The sequence below is a fragment of the Microcebus murinus genome, chromosome 14, assembly GCF_040939455.1.
Source record: "Microcebus murinus isolate Inina chromosome 14, M.murinus_Inina_mat1.0, whole genome shotgun sequence".
Classification (NCBI taxonomy): domain Eukaryota; kingdom Metazoa; phylum Chordata; class Mammalia; order Primates; family Cheirogaleidae; genus Microcebus; species Microcebus murinus.
Window position 1 is genome coordinate 28628768 of NC_134117.1, and position 26991 is coordinate 28655758.

A 26991-nucleotide genomic window follows, 5' to 3' on the forward strand; every position below is an offset into this window, starting at 1 on the left:
CACAGGCCCCACCTCTTAATACCATCACTTTGGGGATTAGGTTTCAACGCAGGAATTTGGGGCAGACACATCCCCATGATGCCGTGGGGGCTGGGCTGACCGCTGTGGGTCTGGGGGCAGGGCTGGGGGCTGGCTGGGCTGGGCACAGCTGGCCCGGGCTTCTCCCTCTGGCTGAACCCTCTGCCCAGAGAAGGGAGGTGGCTGGGGACTGAGCTCCCTCCAGGACAGTGTGCCTCTCTCCAGATCCATCCATTCATCCAACAAAAGCTTACCGAGTAGCCATTGTGTGCCAGGCACTGTCCCAGGTGTGAGGAGACAGCAGTGACTGGTCCAGGTGCCATCTGGCTCATATCTCCCTGACATGCCATGGCACTCTTGAAGCCTCTCTTCTCTGACTTGTGTTTCTTCTCCCTTTGGCTTTGCCCTCCCAGGGACTTGAGTGAGAATTCCATCCAGGCCGTCCCCAGGAAGGCTTTCCGCGGAGCTACAGACCTCAAAAACTTGTGAGTACAAACCTGGCAGGAAGAAGGGCACAGGGCCTCCAGGTCACCTCTGGCAGCGTCCTCTGGGGTCTCTCGGGTCTCCCAGAGCTGCGTGGTCCAGGCAGCCCAGGGTTGACCGGGGCTGTCCGATGGCTGGTGCCAGCACGGTCTTCTGGAACAACCTGGGGGTGGAGGAAACAGGCAGCATCTACCTCCCCTTCAGGCGTGATTTTGTGTGAGAGCCACTCAAATGCTCACAGGGGGGTCTTGGGGGCTGGGTTGGAAAGAGTGTTGAGAATTGTAGGGTGTGCGGGTCATGTTCACGTGGCCCAGTCTCTGTGCCCTTGTCCTGCAGTGCCCACCTCCTCTTTGGATGGGGAGAGCTGAGTGTAAATTTTCTCCTCTAGTTAAACATCGTATAAGCTGCTGCAAGTCAGCTAACTTCACTGAGCCTCGATATCCTGTTCTGGAAAATGGGGATGATAATATCTGCCTCACAGGCTTGTTCCAAGGCTTAAATGAGATATAGAAATGAATGCACTCTGTCAGGTGCTATTTAAATATAATGGATTATTATTATTCAAATGTCATCTAGTCCAGGCTTACACCTTCCTAAGATCTGACTACAGCAGGGATGGCAAATCCCGGCATGCTTGTCACACACACCCCCTCCCATGCCCGTGGCAGACATTGGTAATCTATCACCGCATTCTTTCCCACAGAGCTCACGTCGCAGCTTCAGTTTTTCTGAAAGCAGCACTCCAGGTAGCCTCCTCTAGTCCATCTCTCTGGCGTGCAGGCTGCAGTCTGTTTGCCAGCTCTGGCTGCTCCTGCTCCCGTGTGACACACTCTCATTTTTCAGCTGCCAGCACCCTTTAGGTGGTCTCCAAAATGTGTGCGTTTTGGGGGGTGGGGGCTTCCTCCCCCAGGGATATGTAAGCTTGGGTAGAAGAATATAATGTAACTTGTATTTATATTTATTGTTTTAACTGAAAACAAGAAAAAATTAAGCTTTTGTTAATATTTACTACTTGGATCGACACATATGTACATAACAAATGATTGAAGTTATGCCTTTATTTAAAAAAAAATAATGGAGTGCTTGGTCAAAATGTTTGGACACCCCTGTTCTAGGCAGTGTGCCCTCCTTTCTGCAACCTTCCTTTGCTTCACAGACAGCTGGACAAGAACCAGATCAGCTGCATCGAGGAAGGGGCCTTCCGGGCTCTGCGGGGGCTGGAGGTGCTGTAAGTACACGTGGGGAAGGAAGGGGTGTGTGTAGACCCCTCCTACTCTCCACGGAGCAGGGACCGGGTGCAGGGCCCAGGCAGCGGGAGCCGGGGAGCACAGGAGGCAGCAGACGTACTCTCCTAGAGTTGCCACCAGGTGGGGAGGACAGGAGCTCGGGGGTGATGCCTGCAGCAGTGCGCCCCAAGCTTAACCTGCTCGGGTGGAGCTCAGGGCGGGCAGCTGTGTCTTCTAGGGGTTTCTGACACCCGAGGCTGGAATGCTTTCTCCTTTCCCTCGGTCTGTCTGCATCCCAGCCTTTCTTCCAAGCTAGCCCGAACCTGGGACACATCCTCTCCTCTCCCTGCTCCACATCCCCCCACCCCTGTCCTGCCAGACTTGCAGTCTGTGTGCAGGGGTGCAGTCAGCTCGCAGTCACTGTTCCAGCTCAGGGCTTCCCCTAGGGTGGGTCCGTGTCTTGTGCCCTTCCATGTAGCTCACCCCCTCCGCGTGCCTCCTTCCAATCTAGCCCCGGGCTGGTCCACCTTGAGGTGTGAGAGCCTCCCCGGTTATTAGCAGAGGCCCTGTCCCAGGTAATCTCCTGCCCGGCAGATGCTAAAGGTCTCTGATTTCTCCCTTTTAGGACCCTGAACAACAACAACATCAGCACCATTCCCGTGTCCAGCTTCAACCACATGCCCAAGCTCCGGACCTTGTGAGTCAGCCAGGGCAGCTGGCAGCACAGCGGGAGGGGAAGAGGTGACGGCTCCTGCAGGCGGGGGCCAGCCAGGGTGGGGCCTCAGTGGAGTTAGAGGGGGAGGAGGTGATCTAAAATTGCAGGGCATGCAGTGTCATTGACATGTGATTTTTCCTTGGAAAACAAATGATTTGTTTTTGTGTTTGAAAATGAGTCCAGTGGTTTGGGGCAGTGAACCTGTGAGCTCATGAGAGCCACTGATGTTTGCTGGGCACATGCTAGCCACAGGAGTGGGGGCGGGGGGCGCTGCCAGGGTCGCCACTGTGCTGTGGGTCTTCCCAGGCTGGAGCTGAGCCGCCGCATTCTGAGCGTACATTGTGTTTGGGCTGAACGCCGCACTGGGGGTGCCTCCTGCCGGTGTGGGGCGTTTCCTGCTGTCTGGCTGGGGCCCGGGGCAAGGGCCAGCGAGGTTGACAGCCACCCTGTCCTCCTGCAGCCGCTTGCACTCCAACCACCTGTTCTGTGACTGCCACCTGGCCTGGCTCTCGCAGTGGCTGAGGCAGCGGCCAACCATCGGGCTCTTCACCCAGTGCTCGGGCCCCGCCAGCCTGCGTGGCCTTAATGTGGCTGAGGTCCAGAAGAGCGAGTTCAGCTGCTCAGGTGGGTGCAGGCCCCTGCCCAGCTTTCAACTGCTCAGTGTCACCTGCCTCACCCATTTCTTCCTCCTGTCCCTACCTCTTTATTCCCTCCCATAGCCACCTGTAACCACATTAACCTCCTGTCCCCGCCCACCACCTCCGAACCCCGCCCATCACCTCCTGTCTCCACCCATCACTTCTGGACCGCCCCCCCCATAACCTGGCCCCGCCCATCATCTCCTGTCCCGGCCTTTTCTCTACCTATCATTTCTTAACTCCTGTCCTTTCCCCCTCTTCCCTCCACTGTCTCCTCCACTCACAGTCCCCTTCTGTCCCACCCTCTACTCTTTCTGTATCTGTCCAGTGCTTCCTCCCATTTCTTCATGGCCTCTCACCCACTCCTTGCCCCTGCTATGTCCACGTCTCCCCTTCTCCCATGGCCTCACCTCTGTGACCTTGACAAATCACTGAACTGTCCCTCTAACCTTGGTTCCTGGTGAACCCCAGAGCCCCTGTCCCTTCGCCTTCCACCTGGGGTCCCGTGAGAGCCTCCTCACTGGTCACCCACTTCCTTCCTGGCTGTGAGAATTTCTACACATTAATTAATAGTGAAGACTCTGTTTTCTCACCTGTGTAATGGCAACAGAATGTTCCTCGTAGGGTTTAAATGTGGTCCTTATCACAGAGTAAGCGCTTAGTAAACGCAGTCATTGTTACCCTCATGTGACGGGTGAGGGGACTCAGGCTCACAAGTGTCAAGTGACTTGGACTAGAAACCAAACCCTCGGAATTCTAGGCCAGGATTTCCTAGCGTGTGACTCACACTGTGGTGCACTTCAGTTCAGATTCAAGTTCAGCGAACAGCTGCCAAGTACCTGCTGCTGAGTGCCAAGCACCCACAGAGTTACATCGAAGTCCAGAATCTCGTATTTCTTTGGTGACCTCCTCTGGTTCACCCTCATCCAGAGAAACTGCCACCGTGAACCCTGTCCCCACCCATCAGTCTGTGTCTGGGGAGGGAGGTGCCGATGCAGGACACCCTGAGGCCACATCCCCTGTTTCTGCAGGCCAGGGGGAGGCAGGGCGCGTGCCCACCTGCACCCTCTCCTCTGGCTCCTGCCCGGCCATGTGCACCTGCAGCAACGGCATCGTGGACTGTCGCGGCAAAGGCCTCACTGCCATCCCCGCCAACCTGCCCGAGACCATGACGGAGATGTGAGTACAGGGCAGCGCAGGGCGTGCCCCGGAACACTGGCCCCGCCGGCTGGGCTGGGCTCTGGTGGTTTGTGCAGAGCTGGCTCCAGGCCCCTCGGTGACAAATGGAGGGGACACAGTTTGTCTGTCTAGGCTGACCTCTGTGAAGGGCTGGGGATGGGGAGTCCCTCTGTGGTCCATCTGTCCAGCTCAGCTGAGTGAGTCCACTAGATTCAGTTTCTCAGCATCATTTGTGGGCCCCTTCCAGCCACGGAAGTCTGGGGCAAGGGAGCTCCCGTGACAGCGTTCTCTGCCTGTGCCAGCCCACCTGCCCCACACTTCAGCTTCTAGAAGGGGGAAGGGAGCAGAGGCAGGAGAAGCCAAGGGTGTGTTTGGGGTGGGTGAGCCCACCAGACAATGCCCAGCGCTGGGGTGACCTGGGCCCTTGTGCGTCCCCTCTGTTCTCCCCTGCAGCCGCCTGGAGCTCAATGGCATCAAGTCCATCCCCCCAGGAGCCTTCTCTCCCTACCGGAAGCTGCGCAGGATGTGAGTGCCTCTCGCTACTTCCTGGGGAGTCGCGCAGGGCAGGAGGAAGAGCCTAGACCAGGCGTCCCACAGCCCCGGGCAGGGTCCAGACTTGGCCTCTTGCAGCTGAGTGGCCCTGGGCCAGCCACCCTCGGGCTGCTTGTCTGTGACGAGGGGGCCTCCTCCCAGGGTTGCCGTGAGGCCTGATGGAGCGTTGAGCTGAGTCTGGCATGTGACCAGAGCTGCTTGTCGTCTATTTCGGCCTGGGCACCAAGAGGAGCAATTCAGGACAGGAGGTGGCTGTAGGGGATGGCCAGGATATGTGGGGAAGCCTCGGCCCTAATGTCCCAAGCTGGAGCGCCCCCACCTGCACAGCCCTCAGAGTGCACAGGGAAATAGTGGCCTATGGGTTTTTCAGATGGATGGGAGAACTGGCCCCTCAGTCTTCTAATTTCAAAAAAATCCCTGCTTCCCTCCCCCCGTGGTGTGTAGCCGGTACAGGGGACTGGGGTGGCCGCTGAAGGATTCAGATGTCCCCTCCCCTTCTCACCTTGCAGAGACCTAAGCAACAACCAGATCGCGGAGATCGCACCCGACGCCTTCCAGGGCCTGCGCTCCCTGAACTCGCTGTGAGTAGCGCGGCCAGGGCTCCCTCGGTGGTGCAGGGAGTCCATTGAGGAGGGACCGTCTGGAGGAGCAGCAGGGCCGCACCCCTCCACACAGCACCCCCTCCCATCGCCCTGCCCGGGCCCCCCATAGCTGGGGAGGGAGGCAGGACTCCAGGGCTGAGAACATGGAAAGATCCCAATTGAGATGCTGTCCCCGCCAGGGTGGGGATATTCCCAGCATTCCCTGCAGCAGCCATCTTGGCCCCCGCCTCCCCACAGCGCGTGCCCCCCAAACCCCTCCCCGGGTCACCCATGGGGCCATTGGCCCTGGCTCGAACTGTGACGTCTGCCACACCTTGATCAATCCCAGGATGTGGTGGGGGATGTGAGGACAGTGTTTTCCTTCCCTCAGGGTCTACTGCGGGGGCGGGGCAGGTCAGTGGAACACAGGGTAGGTGGTGAGTATGGACTTTCCCCAGGAACCCTTCTTGCAGCCCAGGTTCACCAAGCCCCTCACTCTCTGAGGTCCCACAGCGCTTTGTCTATTCAGAGGGTGCACTCAGGGTGCTGTGTAGTGGCGCGAGCTCCCTGCAGTGGGGCCGTCTGTTACTCTTAGGAATGCGTGTCTTCACCTACTCCCTGGCAGCACTGGGCACATGCCTGGCATAGATTAGAGGCCTGGCAAGTGGAGCAGAATGGAACTCCCCGTTGGGAGTGCAGGAGGCTGCCAGCTCAGTGCCTTCTGTGAGTGCCCCCTTCGCTTGAAGTAGAATCCAAGGTCGTGGGGGGGAACAGTTGTGAAAGATACCCCTGAAGTTGTGCAGTGTGCAACCTACACAGCTGTACATGAAAGCTGGTGATGGGTCATTGTCATTGGCTGAGGAGATCAGATCCTTGGAGGTGGCCTGCCAAAATGCAGGGCTCTTCCTCTGAGAAGTGAGTAACACTCTCCTAAGTTGGAACATGGTAATTTGAAGGGGCGAAAGGTGAAATAACCCATCTAAGTGGGTTTCTGAACCTGGTCACAGCCCCCTCCCCACCAGGAGCTTGCATGCTGAGATCATGCCACCAAACCCCATCGGATTGTCCGCCTGGGCCAGCCTGGACCTTGCCTCCCTGCTTCGATTCCTGCCCCCTCCACTCCATTCTCCACACAGCAGGTGGAGAGGCTGAAACAGAATCTGATCGTGTCTCAGTGGCTTCCTGGTGCCAGCTGGGTAAAGGCCAAGCTACTGTCCCATTCGTTCCCTCCACTCAGGCCACACTGGCCTGTCGGTTCTCCACGCAGCCCACCCAGATCGCACTGCGGGCCTTTCCTCCTGTGCCCTCCTCTGGGAGCCGCCTCAAAGCCACGTTTGAAGAGGCAGCTCGCAGGGTTTCCACTCAGCTCGAATTTCACAAGGCTAGCGAGTGGGGGTCTGATTGTGACACTGGGAATAGAATCCAGCCCCTCCCCAAGCTCCTGGGCTTTTGCTGTCTTCCTGCACCCATTCCTGCCTTGTGGGTTTTGAACTTCTGCTTTTTTTTTTTTTTTTCTGATTATATGTGGAATTCATGCTCAATGCAGAAAACCTTGAAAATAATAAAGCATTAAAAAAAACAACAACACTGGAAGTCTCACCACCCAGATCTCATACTGCATGTGCTGCCTGGCATTCTGGTTTTTTCCCTGTGACTTTGTGAGCATACAGGAATTACTCCTGCCCATGGAGTTCACTCTTCTTTCAACAGTCTCCTTTTGGGTTTTGGACCAGGTTAATTTCCCATGAGGTTCCGAGCAAGGGCTGCTTTGCAGGCTTCCATGGGGTCCGCCTCTGTGAGGGCAGGGGAGTGGGGGCTGCTCCCGCAGGGTGAGGACCAGGGCTGCCTCCAGCCCACAGGGTATCTCTGTGCAAAGTAGCAACAGGTGACCCTTTCTCAAGATGCTTTACCGCCATCTGTGGGCAGGTTGCTATAACAAACATGCGTTAAGGTTTGGGAAACGTGAATGGCTTAGAGGTGGTGCCATTGGGGAGGGCCACCTGCAGGGCGGTGCCACGGCTCTGGGGGGCTGTCCTCTAACCCCTCCCTCTCTGCTGCCTCTTCTCCAGCGTGCTGTATGGGAACAAGATCACAGACCTCCCCCGAGGTGTGTTTGGAGGCCTGTACACCCTACAGCTCCTGTAAGGACCAATCCTGGGGTATCTTTGGGTGGGACCCGGGGGGCCGGCATCCCTCTGGCCAGCCAGACTGTGCCTTTCAGCCTCTTTGGGGTATGGGACTCACTTGAGACAAGGGGCTGGGAAAACAGGCAGAGCTAGGAAGGCTGAAAGAGGCTCCAGGGCTCTGCAGAGGCGAAAGAGGGAGGTAGAGGCTGGTGCAGAGTTGCTCGTGGGATGCCAGAGCAGAGGGGCTGCTGGGACTTGGCCTGTACTGCAGAGGAGCTCAGTGTGGCTGGGGACAGAGCTGTTTTCTGCAGCGGGGCACCCAGGCCGGTTCAGCTTCCTTGAACCATGAGCTTTCAGGCAAGGCTTTTCTCGCAGGACCTAGGAAGCACTGAACACAAACACTCCATCTCAGCTGCCTGGGGAACCCAACAGAAATCTGGGAAGGAGGAGAAGCCCCCAAAATGCCTTTCAGAGGTGGCTCTCTGCTTTCCCAGAATCCCACAGGGCATCTCTCACAGTTCCTTGAAAGAGAAGCGTGGGCAGGCTGAGATGCCCCTGTCCACGGAGAAGGCAGTTGGCGTTCCCAGCTCCTTTGCATGGATTGGACACTCAGAGGGTCAGATTCCCGGGCTGCTCCTCCCTGCAATAACGCATGCCCGAGGCCAGGCAGGTGCATGTGATGAGTCCAATCGCACACCTGTCCCTCACCCCTGGCCCTGGCTCTGCCCGCAGCCTCCTGAATGCCAACAAGATCAACTGCATCCGGCCTGATGCCTTCCAGGACCTGCAGAACCTCTCGCTGCTCTCCCTGTACGACAACAAGATCCAGAGTCTCGCCAAGGGCACCTTCACCTCCCTGCGGGCCATCCAGACACTGTGAGTGCCTTCCTGCCCTGCTCCTTGCCCCTCCCTGTAGGCCCCACAGCAGGAAAGGCCCCGGCAAGTGGGCCTAGGGGAGATTATACCCTCCGGGTGCAGGCAGCTGAACTGCCCTGGGCTGCCGTGCCCACTGGGAGTGGTCTCTTACAGAGGAAGGACACGGACTCTGGGTTAAAACCCCAACTGTGCTGTGTGACCCTAGGCAAATTAATTGGCTTCTCTGGGCTTCATTTTATTTATCTACAAAACAGGGACACTTTCCTCACAGAGTTATTATGAAATTAATGGAGACGCTTGTACAAAGTTTAGCTCATTGTAAATGACTGCAGTTAATAGCAGTAATAATAATAATGACAATAATTATAATAAGCCCATTGAGTCTCAGACAGATTTCCACACTGACAGCTCTAAAATTGGGATACACATTATAATCAGTAGCATATCATTTAATTGGCAGCATTTTGTTCTTTACAGAACAAAGAACATAAAATATAGTGCATCTTGCAATTCATAATGTCAAATCAGATGAAATACAGTTAACAACGATGACTATAAATTAAAAATTAGAGAGCAACAAATTTAACAATTTGTTACCATCTTTTATTGTGGAAAATGACAAGCATATTACAAGTAGCTTAGTGAACATCCCAGTGTTCATACCCCAACTCCATCCAATCCTGTTTCCCTGCACCTCCCCCGTCCATGCCACCAAAACTATTTGGGAGCAAATCCTAAGGCATCATATGTCATCTATATAGACTTTATAGATACCTCTAAAAGATAAGAATTCTTTAAAAACACATTCACAACACTATTATTATATCTAAACTTTAACAACTCCTTAAAATCATCAAATAATTAAATGGTGTTCAAATTTCCAAGTGTCTCACACATGTGATACAATTTGTTATAGTTTGTTTGAATTGGGATTTAAATAAATCCTATACAACACAATTGGCTGATGTTGGGTGATGCATCCCATAAGTTGTTTCTAATCTATAGGTCTCCTCTCTGTCACCTTTTTCCTTTGTAACGTACTTGTCGAAACACTGCATCACTGGTTCTATAGGATCTGGATTTTGCTGATTGCATCCCCGTGGTGTAGTTTCGCACGTTCCTCTGTCCTCTATGTGTCCTGCAGATTGAAAATTGGATCTAGGAACTTGGTCGGGTTCAGGTTCAATTTATTTACTTATTGGCAAGATGACTTCACGGGCAGGATTGTGTACTTCCCATCAGGAAGTGCAGGCTGACTGGTAGCCTCTCTTTTTGTAATAAAAACAGTAATTGATCTCAATTTCTGGACCCATTAATTTATTAGAGATCCTGAAATGGTGATCTTTGAATTCTAACATTCCTTCTTCATTGGATAATGCTGTTGTGGTTATGCTTTAAAAAAGGAGTTCTTATCTTTTAGCCGGAATGTTTCCATTTAGGGAAACTTCTCATCTGCTGGCTGGGTGGTTAAACGTAGGCATGTAAGTGGTCTCCTTCATTCTACAGCTTTAATTCCGAGCCTGCAGTTTGCCTGGATGTGCTGACCTGTGGGTCCCATGGTGAGCATTGAACAGGCATTGATGACTAATATTGTTGTGGCCATTGTCATTGTCATTGCTGCCACTGTGTATGCCGGGCAGTGTTCTCCCAGAAAACATCTGCATGGGGTGCCGGGATAGGTTCGAAGCAGGTTGGGTAAAAGGTACAGCAGCTCCAGCTCCCTGGGGACGCTGTGTGTCAACAGAGATGTCAGCCACAAAGACAAACTCATTAAAGCCCAGGAATCTGCCTGCAGCCCAACTCCTGCTAATTAATTTACTTATAGCCACAGAGAGGAAGATGGAGCCCCGTGGGGAAACCTTGCCAAGTATGTGAAATTAGAGGTTACAGGAGATGTTGGCAAGGTGGAGTATTTTAAGCATCTGGCAGAAAGGCTGAGAGAAATGTGCTAAGGAGATTTAATGGGATGGCGAGACTCACGTGAGCCACTGTTCTTGCCTGTATTATCTTTCTCAATAATGCCATGACCCTTTGGAGGTAGGTGCTATCATCCCTGATTTAACTTTTAAGGCAGCCAAGGCAGAGAGAGGTTTCACGACTCACTGAGATTGCAGAACATCTGATAGAGCAGGGATTTCATCTCGGGTATCACTGAGAAACTGATTAGCTTCCCCCTCAACTGTGCTTTTTCTGTAATCATAGACCTCATTATCTAAGGCTGTAAAGCAAAATTGAACTTTCATGAGCACCTATTATATGTTAACAACTGAGTTACAATTTGGAACAAGAATAAAAGAAATACAAGTCCAAGGTACAATAAGATATTCTTATTACAACCTCAAGTGGCTAAACTCCTACACTGAGTCTTGTTTTGTCAAACCTGAGCAGATTTAAATTCACTGAATCTTGCTTGATTTGTCCTTAGCTCCAAGATCTGTGGCCAAGTGTCTTGTGTCATCGTACTGATTTTGCTGCAGTTTTACTTGCCTCCGGAGATTTAACATTTTTTTTAAATAACAACTTTATTGAGGTATAATTTACATACCATAAAGTTCACCTGTTCTAAGAGTACAGTTCAATGATTTTTAGTAAATTGACAGAGTTGTTCAACTATTGCAATTCAATTTTAGAACATTTCTATCACACCCCCACCCCAAATCCCTTGTGCCCATTTGTAATTAATCCCATTTCCAGCCTCAGCCGCTGGCAGTCACTAATCTATTTTCTGTCTCTGTAGACTGCCTTCTCTGGACATTTCACAAAAATAGAGTCATATAATATGCCATCTTCTGTGACTGGCTTCTTTCACTCAGCGTAACATTTTTGAGGTTCATCCTTATTGTAGCTGCATCAGGACTTTGTTTCTTTTTATTGCCAAATAATTTTCCATTGTATAAATAGGCCTCATTTGTTTACCCATTCTAAATGATGGACATTTGGAGCACTTCCACTTTGTGGCCATTCTAAATAATGCTGCTATGAGTATTCACTTACAAATCTTTGTGCAGAGAAACATTTTCATTTCTTTTGGAATTTCTGGGTCATATGATAAATTTATGTTTAACTTTTAAAGAAACTGCCAGTGTTTTCTAAAGTAGCTGTACCATTTTGTGTTCCCACCAGCAGTGTATTGTAAGGGCTTTGGTTTCTGTACATCATCATCGGCAATTAGTATTGTCGTTTTTGGGTTTTTTTTTTTTTTTTTTTTTTTGGTCTTTTTGGTTATAGCCATCCTAGTGAGAATGAAGTGATAGCTCAATGTGGTTTTTTTTTTTTTGTTTTTTTGAGACAGAGTCTCACTCTGTTGCCCAGGCTAGAGTGAGTGCCATGCCGTCAGCCTAGCTCACAGCAACCTCAAACTCTTGGGTTCAAGCAATCCTCCTGCCTCAGCCTCCCGAGTAGCTGGGACTACAGGCATGCGCCACCATGCCCGACTAATTTTTTCTATATGTATTAGTTGGCCAATTAATTTCTTTCAATTTTTAGTAGAGACGGGGTCTCGCTCTTACTCAGGCTGGTTTTGAACTCCTGACCTTGAGCAATCCTCCCGCCTCAGACTCCCAGAGAACTAGGATTACAGGCGTGAGCCACCTCGCCTGGCCTCAATGTGGTTTTAATTTGTATTTCCCTAATACTATGATGCTGAGCATCTGCCATAAAAGAGTTTAAGCTGTGACTCCTTAATGCATATTAGGAGAAAAACACTGTGACTCAGTCCTCTCTCCCTTTCCTTCCACCATCAAAAACGTTCATAGACTGTGCAGACACATATGCAGTGCATTTCTGGATGTGCCTTTAACATGATTATCTTTCACCAGATAGATTTTTTCCCTTCCTCCTGTGCATTGTCCCTCCCTAGCTCCCTGCCCTTTGAAACTGTTACAAATTCTAATTTGTGTAAAATATTAAAGTTTATACCGAAGCCACTTGTCTTTCTAGGTGGTTCGAGTTTTATAGGTTGTTTTTGACACAAATATCCTGTTCTTAAAAAGGATGTATTCTACACTATGCCCCTTAAACATTTTAATACATGCCTAAACAACATGACTGGACTGATTTGAAACAGAGTTTCTACCAAGACTGTGATAAAGAGAAGCAATTCGTCCAGGCAATTGTTTGGGGCACTGAGGCACAAACAGGTGAGGGTGAGGCAGCTGGTGGGGGGTTCCTAAGTGGACCCTGAATCCTGGTATATTTCAGATGAGCTGCAGACTCTGCCCTGGGAGTCGGCAAACACATCTTCTCTGTGCAAGCTGACAGTTTAAAAGGGGAAATAAATGTTCAGCTGGATGCAGAAAGGGCGAGAGGGGCCGGGTCCACCTGGTGGGGCTGAGAGGATCCGGGACTCAGGCTGGAAATGGGGACGGACACTGCAGAGGAGAGTGGCAGGAACAGTGGGACCAGCGAAGGCTCCCACTGGCACCCCAGCCAGAGGGCAGAGCCCAGGAGGTGACTGACGGGACAGAGAGCAGCTAAGGTCTGCGCTGAGCTGGGCGTAACCCTGGGCGAGGCCTCACCCCTCTGTTTCGGGAGGTCTGCAGCCCCTAGCAGGGCTCTGGGCTGAGACCAACAGGTCAGGTGGTCTGAACTGATGGCACGTATGGAGGAAAAGTGGCTATGCCACGGCAAGTCCCTCAGAGCTGGCCACCTCAGTGTCCCTCGCTGCTGTGTAGGGACACTGGCTCTCAGGAACTGGAGCCAGCACAGGGACAGGAATGCGCTTCCCTGGCTGTCTCGGTTTGGACAGCCACGAGCAGGGTACGCCCAGCGCTGGGGTGGCCCAGACACACGTGGGCAGGGCTGCTGCTGGGGTGGCTCAGATGGGGCTAGTCAGAACCTGCTGGGGTGGTCAGAGCCCACACGGGGGCAAGAAACCACGTGGTCACGTACAGCAACCATGGCCACCGTCACCACGTTCATGTGTTGGCAACACAGGCAGCCCCGCATGTTGAGCGATTCCCCAGCAGGGAGCTACTCAGTAATGTTTTCTGAGTTTTCCTTGTGTGAAGGGTCGGTTTGTAAAAAGGACAAGGAGAGGCAGCTGCTGTGACCTGGGTGGGGATGGGGACCCCCGTGAAGCCTGGGTACTCCAGCGGGCTCGGCCTTGCCGCCCCGGCCCATTCCCTTCCTGGAGAATGGCTGTAGGACACAGGCTGCTGCTGCCTGGGTCAGCAGGAAAGGGGCTGAACCGGAGCCCTGGCTGCTGGCGAGGTCACAGGCCACGGCCTGGGCACCCGTGGTCCTGTGTCCTGTCCCCCTCTCTGGGCCTTGTCTTCCTCACCTGTGCAAGGCCGGGGTGCTCTGGCCAGTCTCTAGGCCCTCCTCCCTCCACTCGTGCTTGTCCCAGGGCAGGGGAGGGAAGGGTGGGTTGAAAGGGAGGGGACAGAATGAGGCTTGGCAGAGTGTGGCAGGGACAGCAGGAGGCTCGGGGCTGGCGATCTCACCCCCTGTGGTGTGCAGGCGGCGTCTCCGTACGCGGCAGGGGCACCCTGGCAGGACACACCCCTGTTTCTCCCATGGCCAGCCCCGGGCTCCCGGCAAGCAGCAAGGCCCCACCCAGGTGGGGTCAGTGCAGGTTTGCGGCCCTCGTCTCTGACGGCTCACCTGCCCCTTTGGACAGGCACCTGGCCCAGAACCCATTCATCTGCGACTGTAACCTCAAGTGGCTGGCCGACTTCCTGCGTACCAACCCCATCGAGACGAGCGGCGCCCGCTGCGCCAGCCCCCGGCGCCTCGCCAACAAGCGCATCGGGCAGATCAAGAGCAAGAAGTTCCGGTGCTCAGGTAGCTGCCCTTGCCCACCTGTCTGTCTGCCTGCAGTCTGCTCAGGGACCTGGGGCCTTTCCTGGACGTCCGCAGTTACTCTAGACCACGCTGGAGGGTGCAGCCCCCAAACGCTAGACTCGGATCCGAATGGTTGTTCAGTAGCAGCTCATTTTACTGAGGCTAGGGCAGAGGCAGGGATTGCTGAAGGTCCCAGAGGGAGGACCCAGGTGAGTTCCTTTTTATGCCCTGCTCTCAAGCCTTCTAAGACACTTGGGAGGCCCAGGGACAGTCCCTAGTGAGATTGGAGCCTCCTCCAGGCTTTGGGACAACAGAAATGGCCTCACCACGGCAGTCCCCATGGCTCGGGACAGTGTAGGCCAGCTTCTGAGCCTGGATCCTGGCCAGGGCTAATGCCCCTGCCCTTCTGCAGTCAGGACAGTCCCAGCCTCGACCCACTGCAAATGAGAGTTGGACGGGCTGGGCGCTGCTGTGACAGCTTTATCTGGAGGCACTGCTGCCCCAGCGTTGGCCGGGGCAAGGGACACGAGCGCTCTGCAGCAGGCCTTCCACACACAGGGCTGGGCACATGGGCTTTGTGGCCCTGATGAAGCGCAGTCGCATTCCTGGGGTGCCCTCAGCTGGGCAGGGGGGCTGGGCCTGGGCTGCTCCTGCATCATGGTGTTTCTGCTTCTCTCCCCAGCCAAGGAGCAGTACTTCATTCCAGGTAGGAGAGGGGAACGCGGGCCAGCCTGGGGGCACAGTGGCGGTGGGTGGGCAGGCTGGGGGCCTGGGAGAGCCTGGGTTGGCCAAGGCTGCTTGGAGCCTCCCCGGGCTGTCAGCCCCACCTGCCCTGTCGCCACAGGCACGGAGGATTACCAGCTGAACAGCGAGTGCAACAGCGATGTCGTCTGTCCCCACAAGTGCCGCTGCGAGGCCAGCGTGGTGGAGTGCTCCAGCCTGAAGCTCACCAAGATCCCTGAGCGCATCCCCCAGTCCACGGCCGAGCTGTGAGCGTCCCTGCCCCTCCACGCCCACGCCTGCCCCCAGCTCCCCCTAACCCTCCTGGGCCCACTCCGAGCTCTCCTCTGCCCCAGTCCTGTGTCGGGGACCACCAGAGACACCAGCCCGGGAATGCCAGCTGTCCCTCGAAGCAGTCTCTGGCACCCAGGGCAGGTCTCCAGCCTGAACTGGGGGTGGCTTTTCTCAATGATGCTTTTGTCTTCTTTTGGGGGAACATGATTCTAAAATCACGTTTATTATTTTTATTTCTCTATCTAAATGTATGCATTTGTGCACATATATATGCATGTGCACGGATACCTGAAAACACCTGTCATTTATGCATGCAGATTTTCATGTCATTTTTAATGTTAAAAACATCCCCATTCACCTCCTCCCCCAGTGCTAGGCCCAGCCTTCCTTTGAAATTGGAGCAACCTGCCTGGCTGGATAAATTCTTCTGGGAGTCCCCTCTGGGTCCCAGATATTTTCAGTTGGGAAGGTAGTTTAATGTTGTCATTTGTGCATGTGCAAGCTGATTCATTTCCTCTTCCAGACGATTGAACAACAATGAGATTTCCATCCTAGAGGCCACGGGCATGTTTAAAAAACTTACACACCTGAAGAAAATGTGAGTTACCCAGGGCCGGAAGGGGCCTGTCGGGATGTGGCCGGGCTGGAGAAGGAAAATACTGGGGTTGGGGTGGGGCCGTGTGCTTGGGGGTGTTGGGTGCCGGAAGGGAGGGGTCTGAGCCCCTGGGATCGGGCCATGTGTAACCCGCCTCCCCACCCCCGCCGACGCCTCTCCCAGCAACCTGAGCAACAACAAGGTGTCGGAAATTGAAGACGGGGCCTTCGAGGGTGCGGCATCTGTGAGCGAGCTGCACCTCACGGCGAACCAGCTGGAGTCCATCCGCAGCGGCATGTTCCGGGGGCTGGACGGCTTGAGGACCCTGTGAGTGTGCGGGGCTGGGGAGCGGTGCAGGGCCGGCTGGGCGAGGCAGGCAAAGCCAAGGGAAGGGGAGAGAGAGGGGGGAGAGGCCCTCCCCTGGCCCCAGTTTGCAGGAGGCTGGGGACAGCTGAGTATCCCGACCACAGTGGGACACATGATCAAATGTTGGGGACCCTGTGGTGAGGTCCCTTCTTTTGTTCCATGGGGCTTAGGGCTGATGCCTGGTGAAAGGATGGAGGGATGCAGGTTCTCCCAAGGGTCCCTTCCCATTGCCCTGCGGTCAGGCTGCAAAAGCGTTTGCTAAGGAGCGGCCAGCCCTACCGCAGGCAGGAGGGGCCGGGTGACCTTGCCGAGCTGACTCAGTGGGCGTAGATGGGGGAGCCAAGGGTGTTGCACCATCCCAGGAGCTCAGTGGGATCCTGGGTCACCCACCCCTCTCTGAGCACTGCAGGGACCCCTCCCTCTGCCCAGGCAGTGCTGGCTCTTCAGATGATCTGTGGTTGTAGATAGTGCTGTCCAGTCGGACCTCCTACAGAGATGGAAATGTTCCATGTCTACGCTGTCCAATCCGGTTACCACGTGTGGCTGTGGAGCACTTGAAATGTGGCTAATGCTACTGAGAATTTCGAATTTCATTTCATTTTAATAAATTTAATCTAAATAGCTACATATGGCTAGTGGCTACTATGCTGGACGACATGGCTCTAGAAGCCGCCTGCTCGGGTTTAAGTCCCAGCTCTGCAGCGGGCTACACGTTTGGCTCCCGAGCATGCGTCATTGAATTTGTGGAAGGTAAATGAGTACATGATGTGACAGGACTCCCTGTGGACTTTTGTTTGTTTTACAAAAAGGGGATTTTATTATGCGCTGTGTTTTGCAGCTTGCTTTTTTCACTTATGAATATATATATATTTATTTATTTTATTTTATTATTTTTGGAGACAGAGTCTCGCTTTGTTGCCCAGGCTAGAGTGAGTGCTGTGGTGTCAGCCTAGCTCACAGCAACCTCAAACTCCTGGGCTCAAGCAATCCTACTGCCTCAGACTCCCGAGTAGCTGGGACTACAGGCATGCGCCACCATGCCCGGCTAATTTTTTCTGTATATATATTAGTTGGCCAATTAATTTCTTTCTACTTATAGTAGAGACGGGGTCTCGCTCTTGCTCAGGCTGGTTTTGAACTCCTGACCTTGGGCAATCCACCCGCCTTGGCCTCACAGAGTAGTAGGATTACAGGCGTGAGCCACCGCGCCCGGCCTTACTTACGAATATAGCATGGCGATCTTGCCAGGCTGTTCCTGCTCTACTTGCCTAGCACTCCTGGAATGAGGGTGCTGTGGGCTATCTGATCAGTCAGTGTGTCTTTCCAGGGAAGAAGTGGCTGGGGACAGAGGGAAGGGGAAGGGCCCATGTCTCACACCCATCTGGAAGGCACCACTGTTGATTGTGATGTAAACAACTATCTTTCCAGTCTTTTACACATCTGTACACACATACACACAGGCATACATATAGATATTTAATGTATTTTAATGGAATCCTATCATATATTTTATTTAGTAACCTGCTTTTGCCTTAAACTTAGTGTGAGTACCTTTACATATCCTTACATTTTTTTACAACATAATTTGGAATGACTATATATTATATAGTTATTGGCAATTTAGGCTGTTTCTAATTTTTTATTATAAGCAATGTTGTACAATTAATATCTGCCTTAGTCAGTTCAGGCTGCTGTAACAAACTACCATAGTCTGGGGGCCTATCAACAGAATGCATTTCTCACAGTTCTGGAGAGACCAGGGTGCCAGCGTGGTCGGGTTTGGTGAGGGTCCCCTTCTGGGCCGCAGACTTCTGACTTCTCATTGTGTCCTCACATGGTAGAAAGAGGGTGAGAGAGCTCTCTGGGGTCTCTTGTATAAGGGCACTAATCCCATTTGTGAGTGGTCCACCCTTCTTATCTAGTCACCTCCCAGAGAACCCGCCTCCCAACACCATCACACTGGGGATCAGCGGTTCAGCGTGTAAGTTTGAGGGGCACAAACTTCCAGGCCAGAGCAATTTCTTTATCATGAAGTTCTGTGCCCATCCACGATGAGTCCCTCATGATGAATTCCTAAGAACGACTGGCCAGGGAACGCACACAGTGCCTTTTGGGGATTTTGAATCTCACCACACACACTTCCAGGGAGGTACCCAGTCACTCTCCCACCAGCAGGGTGTGGAAGTGTGCAGGCCCGCACTCTTACAGGTACTGGGCATTATTATTATTATACTTTCCATTCTTTTTCAATTTGGCATGCAAAAGTCCAATATTGCTTATATGTCTTTGATTACTAGTTTGTATACCTTTTATGAATGTTCATAAACCATTTGAATTTCTGTTGTGAATTGGCTATTATGCTTTTAGCTTGGTTTTTGTTTTTGTTTTTGGTTGGGGCAGGAAATTGAGCTGGGCTTTTGAGGATGAACAGAGGTTTTCCAGATGTTGATGAGGGAGAAGGGCTTTCTAGAGAGACACCACAGGCAGGAAGGGCCTGGCCATGGGGCTGGTGCTGGCGGCCTGGGGCAGTCAATGGCTGGCAGGTGGCAGGTGCCGGGCTGAGGAGATGGGCTGGGGCTGGGTGGACGTGGTCTTGCAGGTCACAGTAGAGAGATCAATGACTCTGTGGGCAATTTGGAGGCCATTGGAGAGTGACAGGACCTGATCTAGGTTTTAGGAAAGCCTCCTGGGCCAGAGGTGGGGAGGAGCACCGGCGCCAGGGGGTGGAGGAGAGGCCGGCAGTGAGCAGTGGGTGGAGAGGAGGGGACAGAGCTGTGAGGCGCCGCAGAGGCAGGGACACCTGGATGTGAGCACAGGCGTGTAGGGCTCTCCCACATCTGGCCGTGGTCTGGCTGGTGCGTGTCTCGCCGCTCAGCGCCTCTGCAGGGGAACTGTGACCCCGCCACGGTGCCCACAGCCGGCCGGGCACAGCGAGGGGCTCCCCCTTCCTCCCTCACCGCCCGCTCCCCCCAGGATGCTGCGGAACAACCGCATCAGCTGTGTCCACAACGACAGCTTCACGGGCCTGCGCCACGTCCGGCTGCTCTCGCTCTACGACAACCAGATCACCACGGTCTCCCCGGGGGCCTTCGACACCCTGCAGTCCCTCTCCACGCTGTGAGTCCGGCCTTGGAGGGCAGGCGGGTGGCGGCCCAGGGAGCAGTCCTCTGGGCCCCGGGAACCCCACTCCCGCCATCCCGAGGGGCCAGTCCCCCCGGCGGCCACTTTAGGAGAGCTCACTGGGGACGTGGGGCCGTCACGGTTTCTGGGAACATGAGTCCCACCACTTTGGAGCTCCGCCGCTGGTCCCGAAAGCCCCTCCTCTGGGTGATCGTTGGTTGCCGGGGGAGCGTGTCGGTGGCCAGTGTGTGGCAGAGCCCGCCGCGGTGGACAGGAGGTCTTGCCGGGACAACTGAGACGCGCAGGGTCTTCATGGCGCCGCCCGGCCCCTTCCAGGAACCTCCTGGCCAACCCTTTCAACTGCGACTGCCGGCTGGCCTGGCTGGGTGACTGGCTGCGGAGGCGCAAGGTCGTGACCGGGAACCCGCGCTGCCAGAGCCCCGACTTCCTGCGGCAGATCCCCCTGCAGGACGTGGCCTTCCCTGACTTCAGGTGTGAGGAAGGTAACTCGGCCGGCGGCAGGGGTGAGGGTGAGCTGGGCGGTCACTGGGCTGGGGAGGACGGGTGGGCGGAGAGGGAGGCCCTGCCTGCTGTTGTCTTTGCGTGGTTATAAGAGCGATGATGTGCTAGTCACTTAAAAAATGGGGAAATATGGAGAAAAGAAGGAAATAAACACGACCTATTATCCCATCACTCAGAGAAAATCACGGCTAACATTTTAGTGGGTTTCTTTATGAAGTCTGCTTAACCCAGAGACCTGCCTCCTGGCTGTTCCTAAGTGTTCCACTTACAGGGTCACCCTGTCCTGATATGCCAGGGCTCCCTCCTGAGTCCCATCCCCCACCTGTGGGAAGCCCTGGCCACCTTTTGCTCCAATGCCTGTTTCCTCTGAATTCTCAGTCCCTCCCCTGTGGCCACTCCCTTTTGTGCTTCCTGGAACCAGATGTAGCCCCATCCCTGGGTTTTCCCCAGAGCATCACACACAAAGGTGGCCATTGGAAGCAGAATTCTTCCCAACAGTGACAGAGCCAGGTTGCCGTCCCTGTCCTCAGAGTCTCTCGGCACCTAGCTCTGCTCACGGGTGCCCGTCCAGGCCACCTGGACATGGTGGTGATTCTGCACCAGCCAGGCTGAGCTCTGGCCCCACGTTGCCTCTGACCAGCTCTATGAGCAAGTCATCCAACCTCTCCAGGTCTCAGTAAAATGGAAATTCGCTGATTCATTCATTCATTCAGCTAATCTGTTTTGAAGCCTGCGCTGTGCCAGGCACGGGGCGTCCTTCGCTACGTTGTTAGGAGATGATGTTGCCATGGTGCCCGGCAGCTGTAGCCACTCAGGAAATGGTGTGGCTGCATCCGCCTTCTCCGCTTCGCCTGGGTCCACCCTGGGTCTGAGGAGGAGGAGATCAGCCCAAGACCTCAGCTTTAACCCCAGAACTGCTCCGGGGCCTTTGTCCCTGTTGGGGGATGGGGTCGTGCAGCATAGAGGAGACTCACTGGTGGCTACGGTGTCGAAGTGGGGGTGGCCCTGCCTGCAGGAGGCCCTGGGAAGGCTCTGCCCCTCCCTGACGGGGCCTTTCCCACCCCAGGCCAGGAGGAGGGGAGCTGCCTGCCCCGCCCGCAGTGTCCCCAGGAGTGCTCCTGCCTGGACACCGTGGTCCGATGCAGCAACAAGCACCTCCGGGCCCTGCCCAGGGGCATCCCCAAGAATGTCACGGAGCTGTGAGTAGCCCCAGCCCTACCCCCACACTCCCCGTGGGCCCACAGGACGGAACCGAGGGGGCATTTCCCGAGGGGTCGGGGCCTGGCAGTGGGAGCGGGAGGTGACCGAGAGCAGGTACAAGCTGAGTAGGAGTTGGGGTCCCAGCTTTGCAGAAAACACCACTTCCAAGAAGGCTTTGAGCTTCTCTTTGATTCCTTCTCTGCAGTCGCCTGGGGACTCGAGTCCACATGGTGGCGAGTGCTTCGTCCCTTTCCCCAAGCTCTGCCTCTAAAATGAGGAACAGCAGTGCCTCTCCCACTCAGCACTGTCTCGGGAGTCTCTTGTGACACAGAAGTCTCACATGCGGTGCTTTTTACTGGTGACATAATGTTCTTCATGTGAATCTGCTACGATCCAGATAACAAATCCCCTTTTGTTGGATGTTTAAGTTGATTCCAAATCCTTACTGTCATAAACAGCACCAAGGTGAACATCCCTCCATGGCAAGCCCTGGGCGAAGAGCATCTTTAGGGTACCTGCTGCCTTTCTCCTGGTGTCTGTCCACGAAAGGCTGCTTGCTTTGGCTCCCATGAACTGTGTGCAAAGTGGCGCACAGTGGCCTGAGTACTGTGGTGCTCAGATCTGTTGACCAGGACGTGGGATCTGAGCTCCCGTGGCATGTGCATGTATGTGCATATGGCAAACGGGGGTGGAGAGCTGGGGCCTCGGTCAGCCCCTGACCTCTTCCCAGCCCCTGGGACTGATCCCTCCAGGCCTCCGTAGCTGAGCTTTGCTCTTCCCCGTGGCAGGCGCATGCGGTTTTCAGTTGCATTTCTCTCTTTACCAGCAAGGCTGGCCATTTCTTCACAAGCACATCAACCACTGCAGGCCTTTTCCTGTGACTCGCCTGCCCCGCCCTTGCCTGGTTTTCTATGGCAGTGTCAGGCTCTGGAAGCCTCTTGTGTCCTCATGTTCTTCTTGGTGCCTCATAGCAGCCCTGAGAATAGTGGGACAGGTGGGGCCGCCTGCCTTCTTTGACTGAGTTCAAGGGCTGGAAAAATCACTTGTCTTCTCTAAGCCTCAGTTTTGTCAGCTGTGAAATGGGGCAACTTGAGTGAATTGACAAGGGCTGCGGTGAGGATCCAATGAGATGGGTGGGAATTACTTTGTACGACACAGAGCGATGGGGAAGGATGAGTAGAGCCCTGATTTTGCTGCTCTCTGGTTCCTTGGGGAGTAGGGCAGAGTCCACCCCAAAGGGCTGCAATTGGTGGTGCCAGGCCCAGCTGGGCTCAGCTCCTGGTGCTTGGGTCACTCACTACTTGGCAACTTCTAGTCTCTAGGTAAGAACAGCAGGTAGGGGTGGGGGGGAGGTCTGAGCATCTTGAACCACAGCTCTATCCTGTGGAAATGGGAACAGTGGGAAGCCTTGGGCTTGGTGGATTTGGGTGGGCTTGGCTTTAAAGACAATGACTTGGATGGCAGTGGATATAGTTGGAGCCAGAGGGGAGGCCTTGGTGGGAAGACAGAGGAGGCTGCAGCAGGAGCCTGGGCCTGGGTGGCGGTGTGCAGTCAGGGTGACATGAGAGTAGGACAGAAACAAATGATGAGAGACTGGTGGGCAAGGGATGCCAGCGTAGTGGGACTGGCCGTGCAGGGGGAGTTGGAGAACTGACGTGAGGAGCAAGAGCCTAGACAGGTAGGACGCAGTAGTGCTGATGGAGTGGGGGAAGCTGGTTGGCAGGCTTGGGTCCGAGCCTCCCCACACCCGTGCCAGCAGGTAGAGAGTGGCCCTGGTAGCTGGCGAAGGGCCTGGTGACATGCAGATCAGATCTGTTTGTCCAGGAAAGCGCAGAGCAGGGAGGGAAGGGTGTGGGGTCTGGGGAGTGCCCACGGACAGGGAGGCTGAGAGGGCGAGAAGGGAAGTGGGAAGGAAGCCAAGAGAGACTTCATGTCTCAGTGGCTCTTACCAGGTTCTTTGGGTGGCAACTTCCCAAATGGCCTAAACAATGTTCCTGTTTTCTCCTCCCATGAGTGATTTGGGGTCGATGTGTGGTCCTCGTGTAGGAGAGGAAAGGAGTGAGAGGTCCCTGGCTGCAGGGAAGGTGCTCTGGCGGCGGACAGGTGCACTAACACTCCCTGTTCTCTCTGCAGCTACCTGGACGGGAACCAGTTCACACTGGTTCCAGGACAGCTCTCCACCTTCAAGTACCTGCAGCTCGTGTGAGTATCCAGGCCTGCCTCCGAGGACAGGAGGGCCTTTGGCGTCTAACCGTCATGGCTCCAGGTTTCCCCGGAATTTCCTGCAGACTCCACTTCGGGGCAGATCCTGCTTTGTCCCTTACACCTGCCCCTGGGAACATCGTGCCTGGAGCTGTTTTGCCACCTAGTGGCCATGCTTGGGAATTGCACTGCTCCAGGTCCTGCTGGGTCCAACCCTGCCTGCCTCTGCCCAGGCAGTGTCCCCAGACCTCCCTGGGCTGGTCACGACTGTTAATGCAGGTTCTCCTTGCAAGGATGGGAGCCAGGGAAGAAGTAGAAGGGGATGGAAGACATCCAGCCTCAGCCCCCAAACCAAATATGAAATATGACAGCTACAAATACACATCTGTAACTAAGTTTTTCTTTAGGCAAACATCTGCTTTTCTGTTATTTACATGTTTTACCCCTTCCATACCATGGAAAGATACAGAATAAGCTTTGGGGTAATAAGTTCAGCTCCTCTTAGCCTGCCAGCCTACTTAGCATCTCACTGCAATTGTCTTTATCTGCTCCTTGGCCAGATTCTACCAAAAAGAAGTCCCGAGACACTCCCTGTTAGTGTGGCTGGAGCCGCGCTCCTGACCTGTGGTCTGCGGGCAGTGTCAGTCCCGGAGCGGTGTGTGACGGGTCTGTAATCGGACGAGGAGCTCACCCCAGAATGGAGACCTGCACTTGCTTCCCTCGTTGAGAAAGTCCTGCTGTGACAGCAGTGTTAGCTAAGCTAGCTGTGTGTAGTGACGTAGGTGACTGCATTGTGCCCAAGTCCCTTGTGGGGGCTGGTGGCATTCAGTTCAAGGACTGGCTGCTTTGAGGGACACTGGCTAACAGACTTTCAGAGCTCCAATTTATCTGTCTTTGCTTAGTGACCTGGCGAATGTGTTTTGAGTGTCCCAAGCAGCGTGGGAGGGATACATTGATTTGGTGACAAAGTGCCAAAGAAAGAGGCTTAACACCACAAGTTTCCTCCAAGCTTTCTCTGGTCTAACCTGAGGCAGCTCCACCAGAGGCTCGGATGCGCTTGAGGAGGGAAGGAGGGGAAAGGACCGATGTCGGGCCGGTTCTCACATGATGCTGTGTCTGGGGGCTGCAATGCCCCCCTCCTTGTCACAGGGGAGGGCCGCAGAGTGCAGTGGGCATCCAGCGAAGTGCTTAAATACACCTCTAAAAACACTGGAATGAACTTGAATTAGACTAGTTAGAGGAAAGTTTAGGAGAAGATGAAGGCAAGTGCATTTTATAAACATTTCCTGAGCCAAGAGCTGTGTGAGGCGGGCAGATGTGAAGGCCCCTAAGTCATGGTCCCCCCTCCAGACTGCATGGTTTGGGAGGGTGCAGGAGAGGGGCCACACAGAGCCGTGTTCCCCAGAGGCCAGTGCGGTTAGGGCTGTGGCTCAAGGACAGAGTGATGAGGCCAGGGAGGAGCTGGGGGAGGGGGGAGCATCTTAGAAGACGATTCAGACTCACTCTTGGGCACAGGGAGAAGGATGCCCAGGGAGGGGCACGGAGGGGTGGCACGCCCAGAGAATGCCAAGAAGTATAGTAAATCCAGAGCCTGCAAAGCCTGGTGTTGGAGGGGTGGTCAATGGGCGGAGGAGGCAGAGTCCAGGCCCTGGAGCCCCCACTTTAGGCCCACGGAGACGTTGCAGGTGTTTTGGTAGGGAAGTGGCCCGGTCAGATTTGTGTGATAGGAGATTGCTGTGGGACATGGCTCAAAGGGGCAGAGCTGTGGGCGAGAAGCGATGTAAGAGTCCCAGGCAGACACCAGGAGAGTGATGACATTGGCGGGACACGCGCAGAGCCCCAGGAGCAGGTGCAGATGGGAAAGTGAGGAGCTGGGTGGAAGGAGGAGGTGGGGTGGGGGCGTTCCTGGGTAGCTTTGGCCCGGGGAGGGTGCACAGGCTGTGGGCTGGAGTCTGAGCGTCTGGGCCATCAGGCGGAGGGGAGTTCATAGGGCCACCAGGGAGGGCGCTGTCAGCACAGGATGTCCCTGAGGGCACCCAGAATGGACTGGGTGAGAGCCGAGATGAGGCTGTAGCCATGCCCACGCCTCAGGGGCGAGTGGGCAGGAAGCCGAGCTGACACTGGGGCCGCAGCAGAAGGGGAGGGGGAGCAGCAGGACAGCCAGGTCCCAGGAAAGGTGGGAGGTGAGGGTTTGGAGGAGAAGAAGGGTGGCCTGTGGTGCCACCCGCTGCAGGGTGGCTCTGAGAGAACACTGTGGCGACCTGGGTTGGGGGTCTGGGGCCTGGGGCTGGAGTTTGGCTCTGCCTCTGACCAGCTGGGTGACCCTGGTGAGTTGATCAGATCTGAGACTGTGGGTCTTTATTTGCAAAATGGGGTCACTCTTGCCTCGCAAGGCTTGTTGGAGGCTAGTGAACCAGCCCATGGAAAGTGCTGGCAGGAGACAGGAGCGAGCACTGGGGCTGGCAGCTGGGAAGTCGCCCATGCCCTTGGGCGCATTTCCAAGGTGGAAGGGGCAGCACTGGGCTCTGGTTGCAGGGGGGCAGGGAGGTGAGGCCGTGGAGGCCCGTGGCCCTGGGGACCTGGAGGCAGTTCAGGGAGCAGATGCAGGGCTGTGGCTAACAGTGCTCCTCTCCACCCCCAAGCCCCCCGGCCCAGTGCCAGTGGGAGCCCTGCCCACCTGGCTGGGGACAGCTGTGGACAGTGGGGGAGGGGAAGGCACCATGAGATGGAGCCAGGGTGACAGGGTTGAGTTCTTCCTTTCCAAACTGCGGTGCTTTTGTCTTTTCCAGGGACCTGAGTAACAACAAGATCAGTTCCTTAAGCAATTCCTCCTTCACCAACATGAGCCAGCTGACCACCCTGTGAGTCCCAGCCGGGGAGGGTGGGCGACACGCAGGAACATGCTGCCAAGACCTGCCCCAGCCCAGCCTGTGCCGGGCATTGCTGGCAGCCACGCGCAGGTGCCGCATGCAGACGCCCACCTGCCAGAGAGTGTGCTGCGGCCTGAGAGCCTAAAGACTTAAATACATCTGTCATTGTGAAATACAACCTACGGCATATACGGAAAAGTGCAAAAAATATAAATGCACAGTTTAACAAATAATCATAAAGCTAGCGCACATGTAGATAACGAAGTCAAAAACAACACTGCTCACACTGTAACGCCCTTCTCCCTGTCTGACCATCATTCCTCTCTCCCCCACTCCAGGGCAGCCCCTGCCCTGACTTTATGACAATCGCTTCTTTGATTTCTTTATAGTATTGCCACTCACATCTCCATTTCTAAGCCATGTATGAATAGCTTAATGTTGCCCATTTTTACCTTGTATAAATTGAATCATGTAGGACATATTCTTTTACATCTGGCTTCTTTCGCTTCACATTCTGTTCATGATTTCCATTCCTGTTGTGTGACTTGGTGGTCTGTCTGTTTCGTTGCTACATGGTGGTCTTTGCAGGAATGGGCCATCCTCGCCTCGTCCATTCTGCTATCGATGCATGCTGGAGTTGCCTGCAGTTTGGACGGTTGTGAGCAATGACCCTCTGGACATTTTTATGCCCATGTTCTAACATATTTTACTGATGGCTTTAATTATATTCCATGCAACTGATCCCGACGCACTACCAAGCATCCCTTACAGTTGCCTGGTGTGTGAGAGTATCTCATTCGCCTTCCAACAGCTCATTTTACAGATGAACTTACAGGACTTTCTCAAGGCTCTAGAGTGGTCAAACAGTAGAGCCAGTGCCCAGAAAGGAAGGAGCCTGATCCAGCCAGTCTTCGGGAGTAAGAT

General features: G+C 54.5%; 1 protein-coding gene across 1 annotated transcript in view; it reads left to right on the plus strand.

Moving 5' to 3' along the window:
• Nucleotides 1–26991, plus strand: part of SLIT1 (slit guidance ligand 1) — a 163338-nt gene that overhangs the window by 103156 nt on the left and 33191 nt on the right. Inside the window, exons 5-23 of the mRNA XM_012767462.2 lie at nt 432–503; nt 1658–1729; nt 2353–2424; nt 2903–3066; nt 4112–4259; nt 4713–4784; nt 5321–5392; nt 7462–7533; nt 8251–8394; nt 14015–14178; nt 14861–14884; nt 15023–15167; nt 15716–15790; nt 15971–16114; nt 19127–19270; nt 19610–19776; nt 20862–20994; nt 23129–23197; nt 25987–26058. Of these exons, the coding sequence (XP_012622916.1) occupies nt 432–503; nt 1658–1729; nt 2353–2424; nt 2903–3066; nt 4112–4259; nt 4713–4784; nt 5321–5392; nt 7462–7533; nt 8251–8394; nt 14015–14178; nt 14861–14884; nt 15023–15167; nt 15716–15790; nt 15971–16114; nt 19127–19270; nt 19610–19776; nt 20862–20994; nt 23129–23197; nt 25987–26058 (2025 nt within the window). The remainder of the gene's footprint in view (nt 1–431; nt 504–1657; nt 1730–2352; nt 2425–2902; nt 3067–4111; nt 4260–4712; nt 4785–5320; nt 5393–7461; nt 7534–8250; nt 8395–14014; nt 14179–14860; nt 14885–15022; nt 15168–15715; nt 15791–15970; nt 16115–19126; nt 19271–19609; nt 19777–20861; nt 20995–23128; nt 23198–25986; nt 26059–26991) is intronic.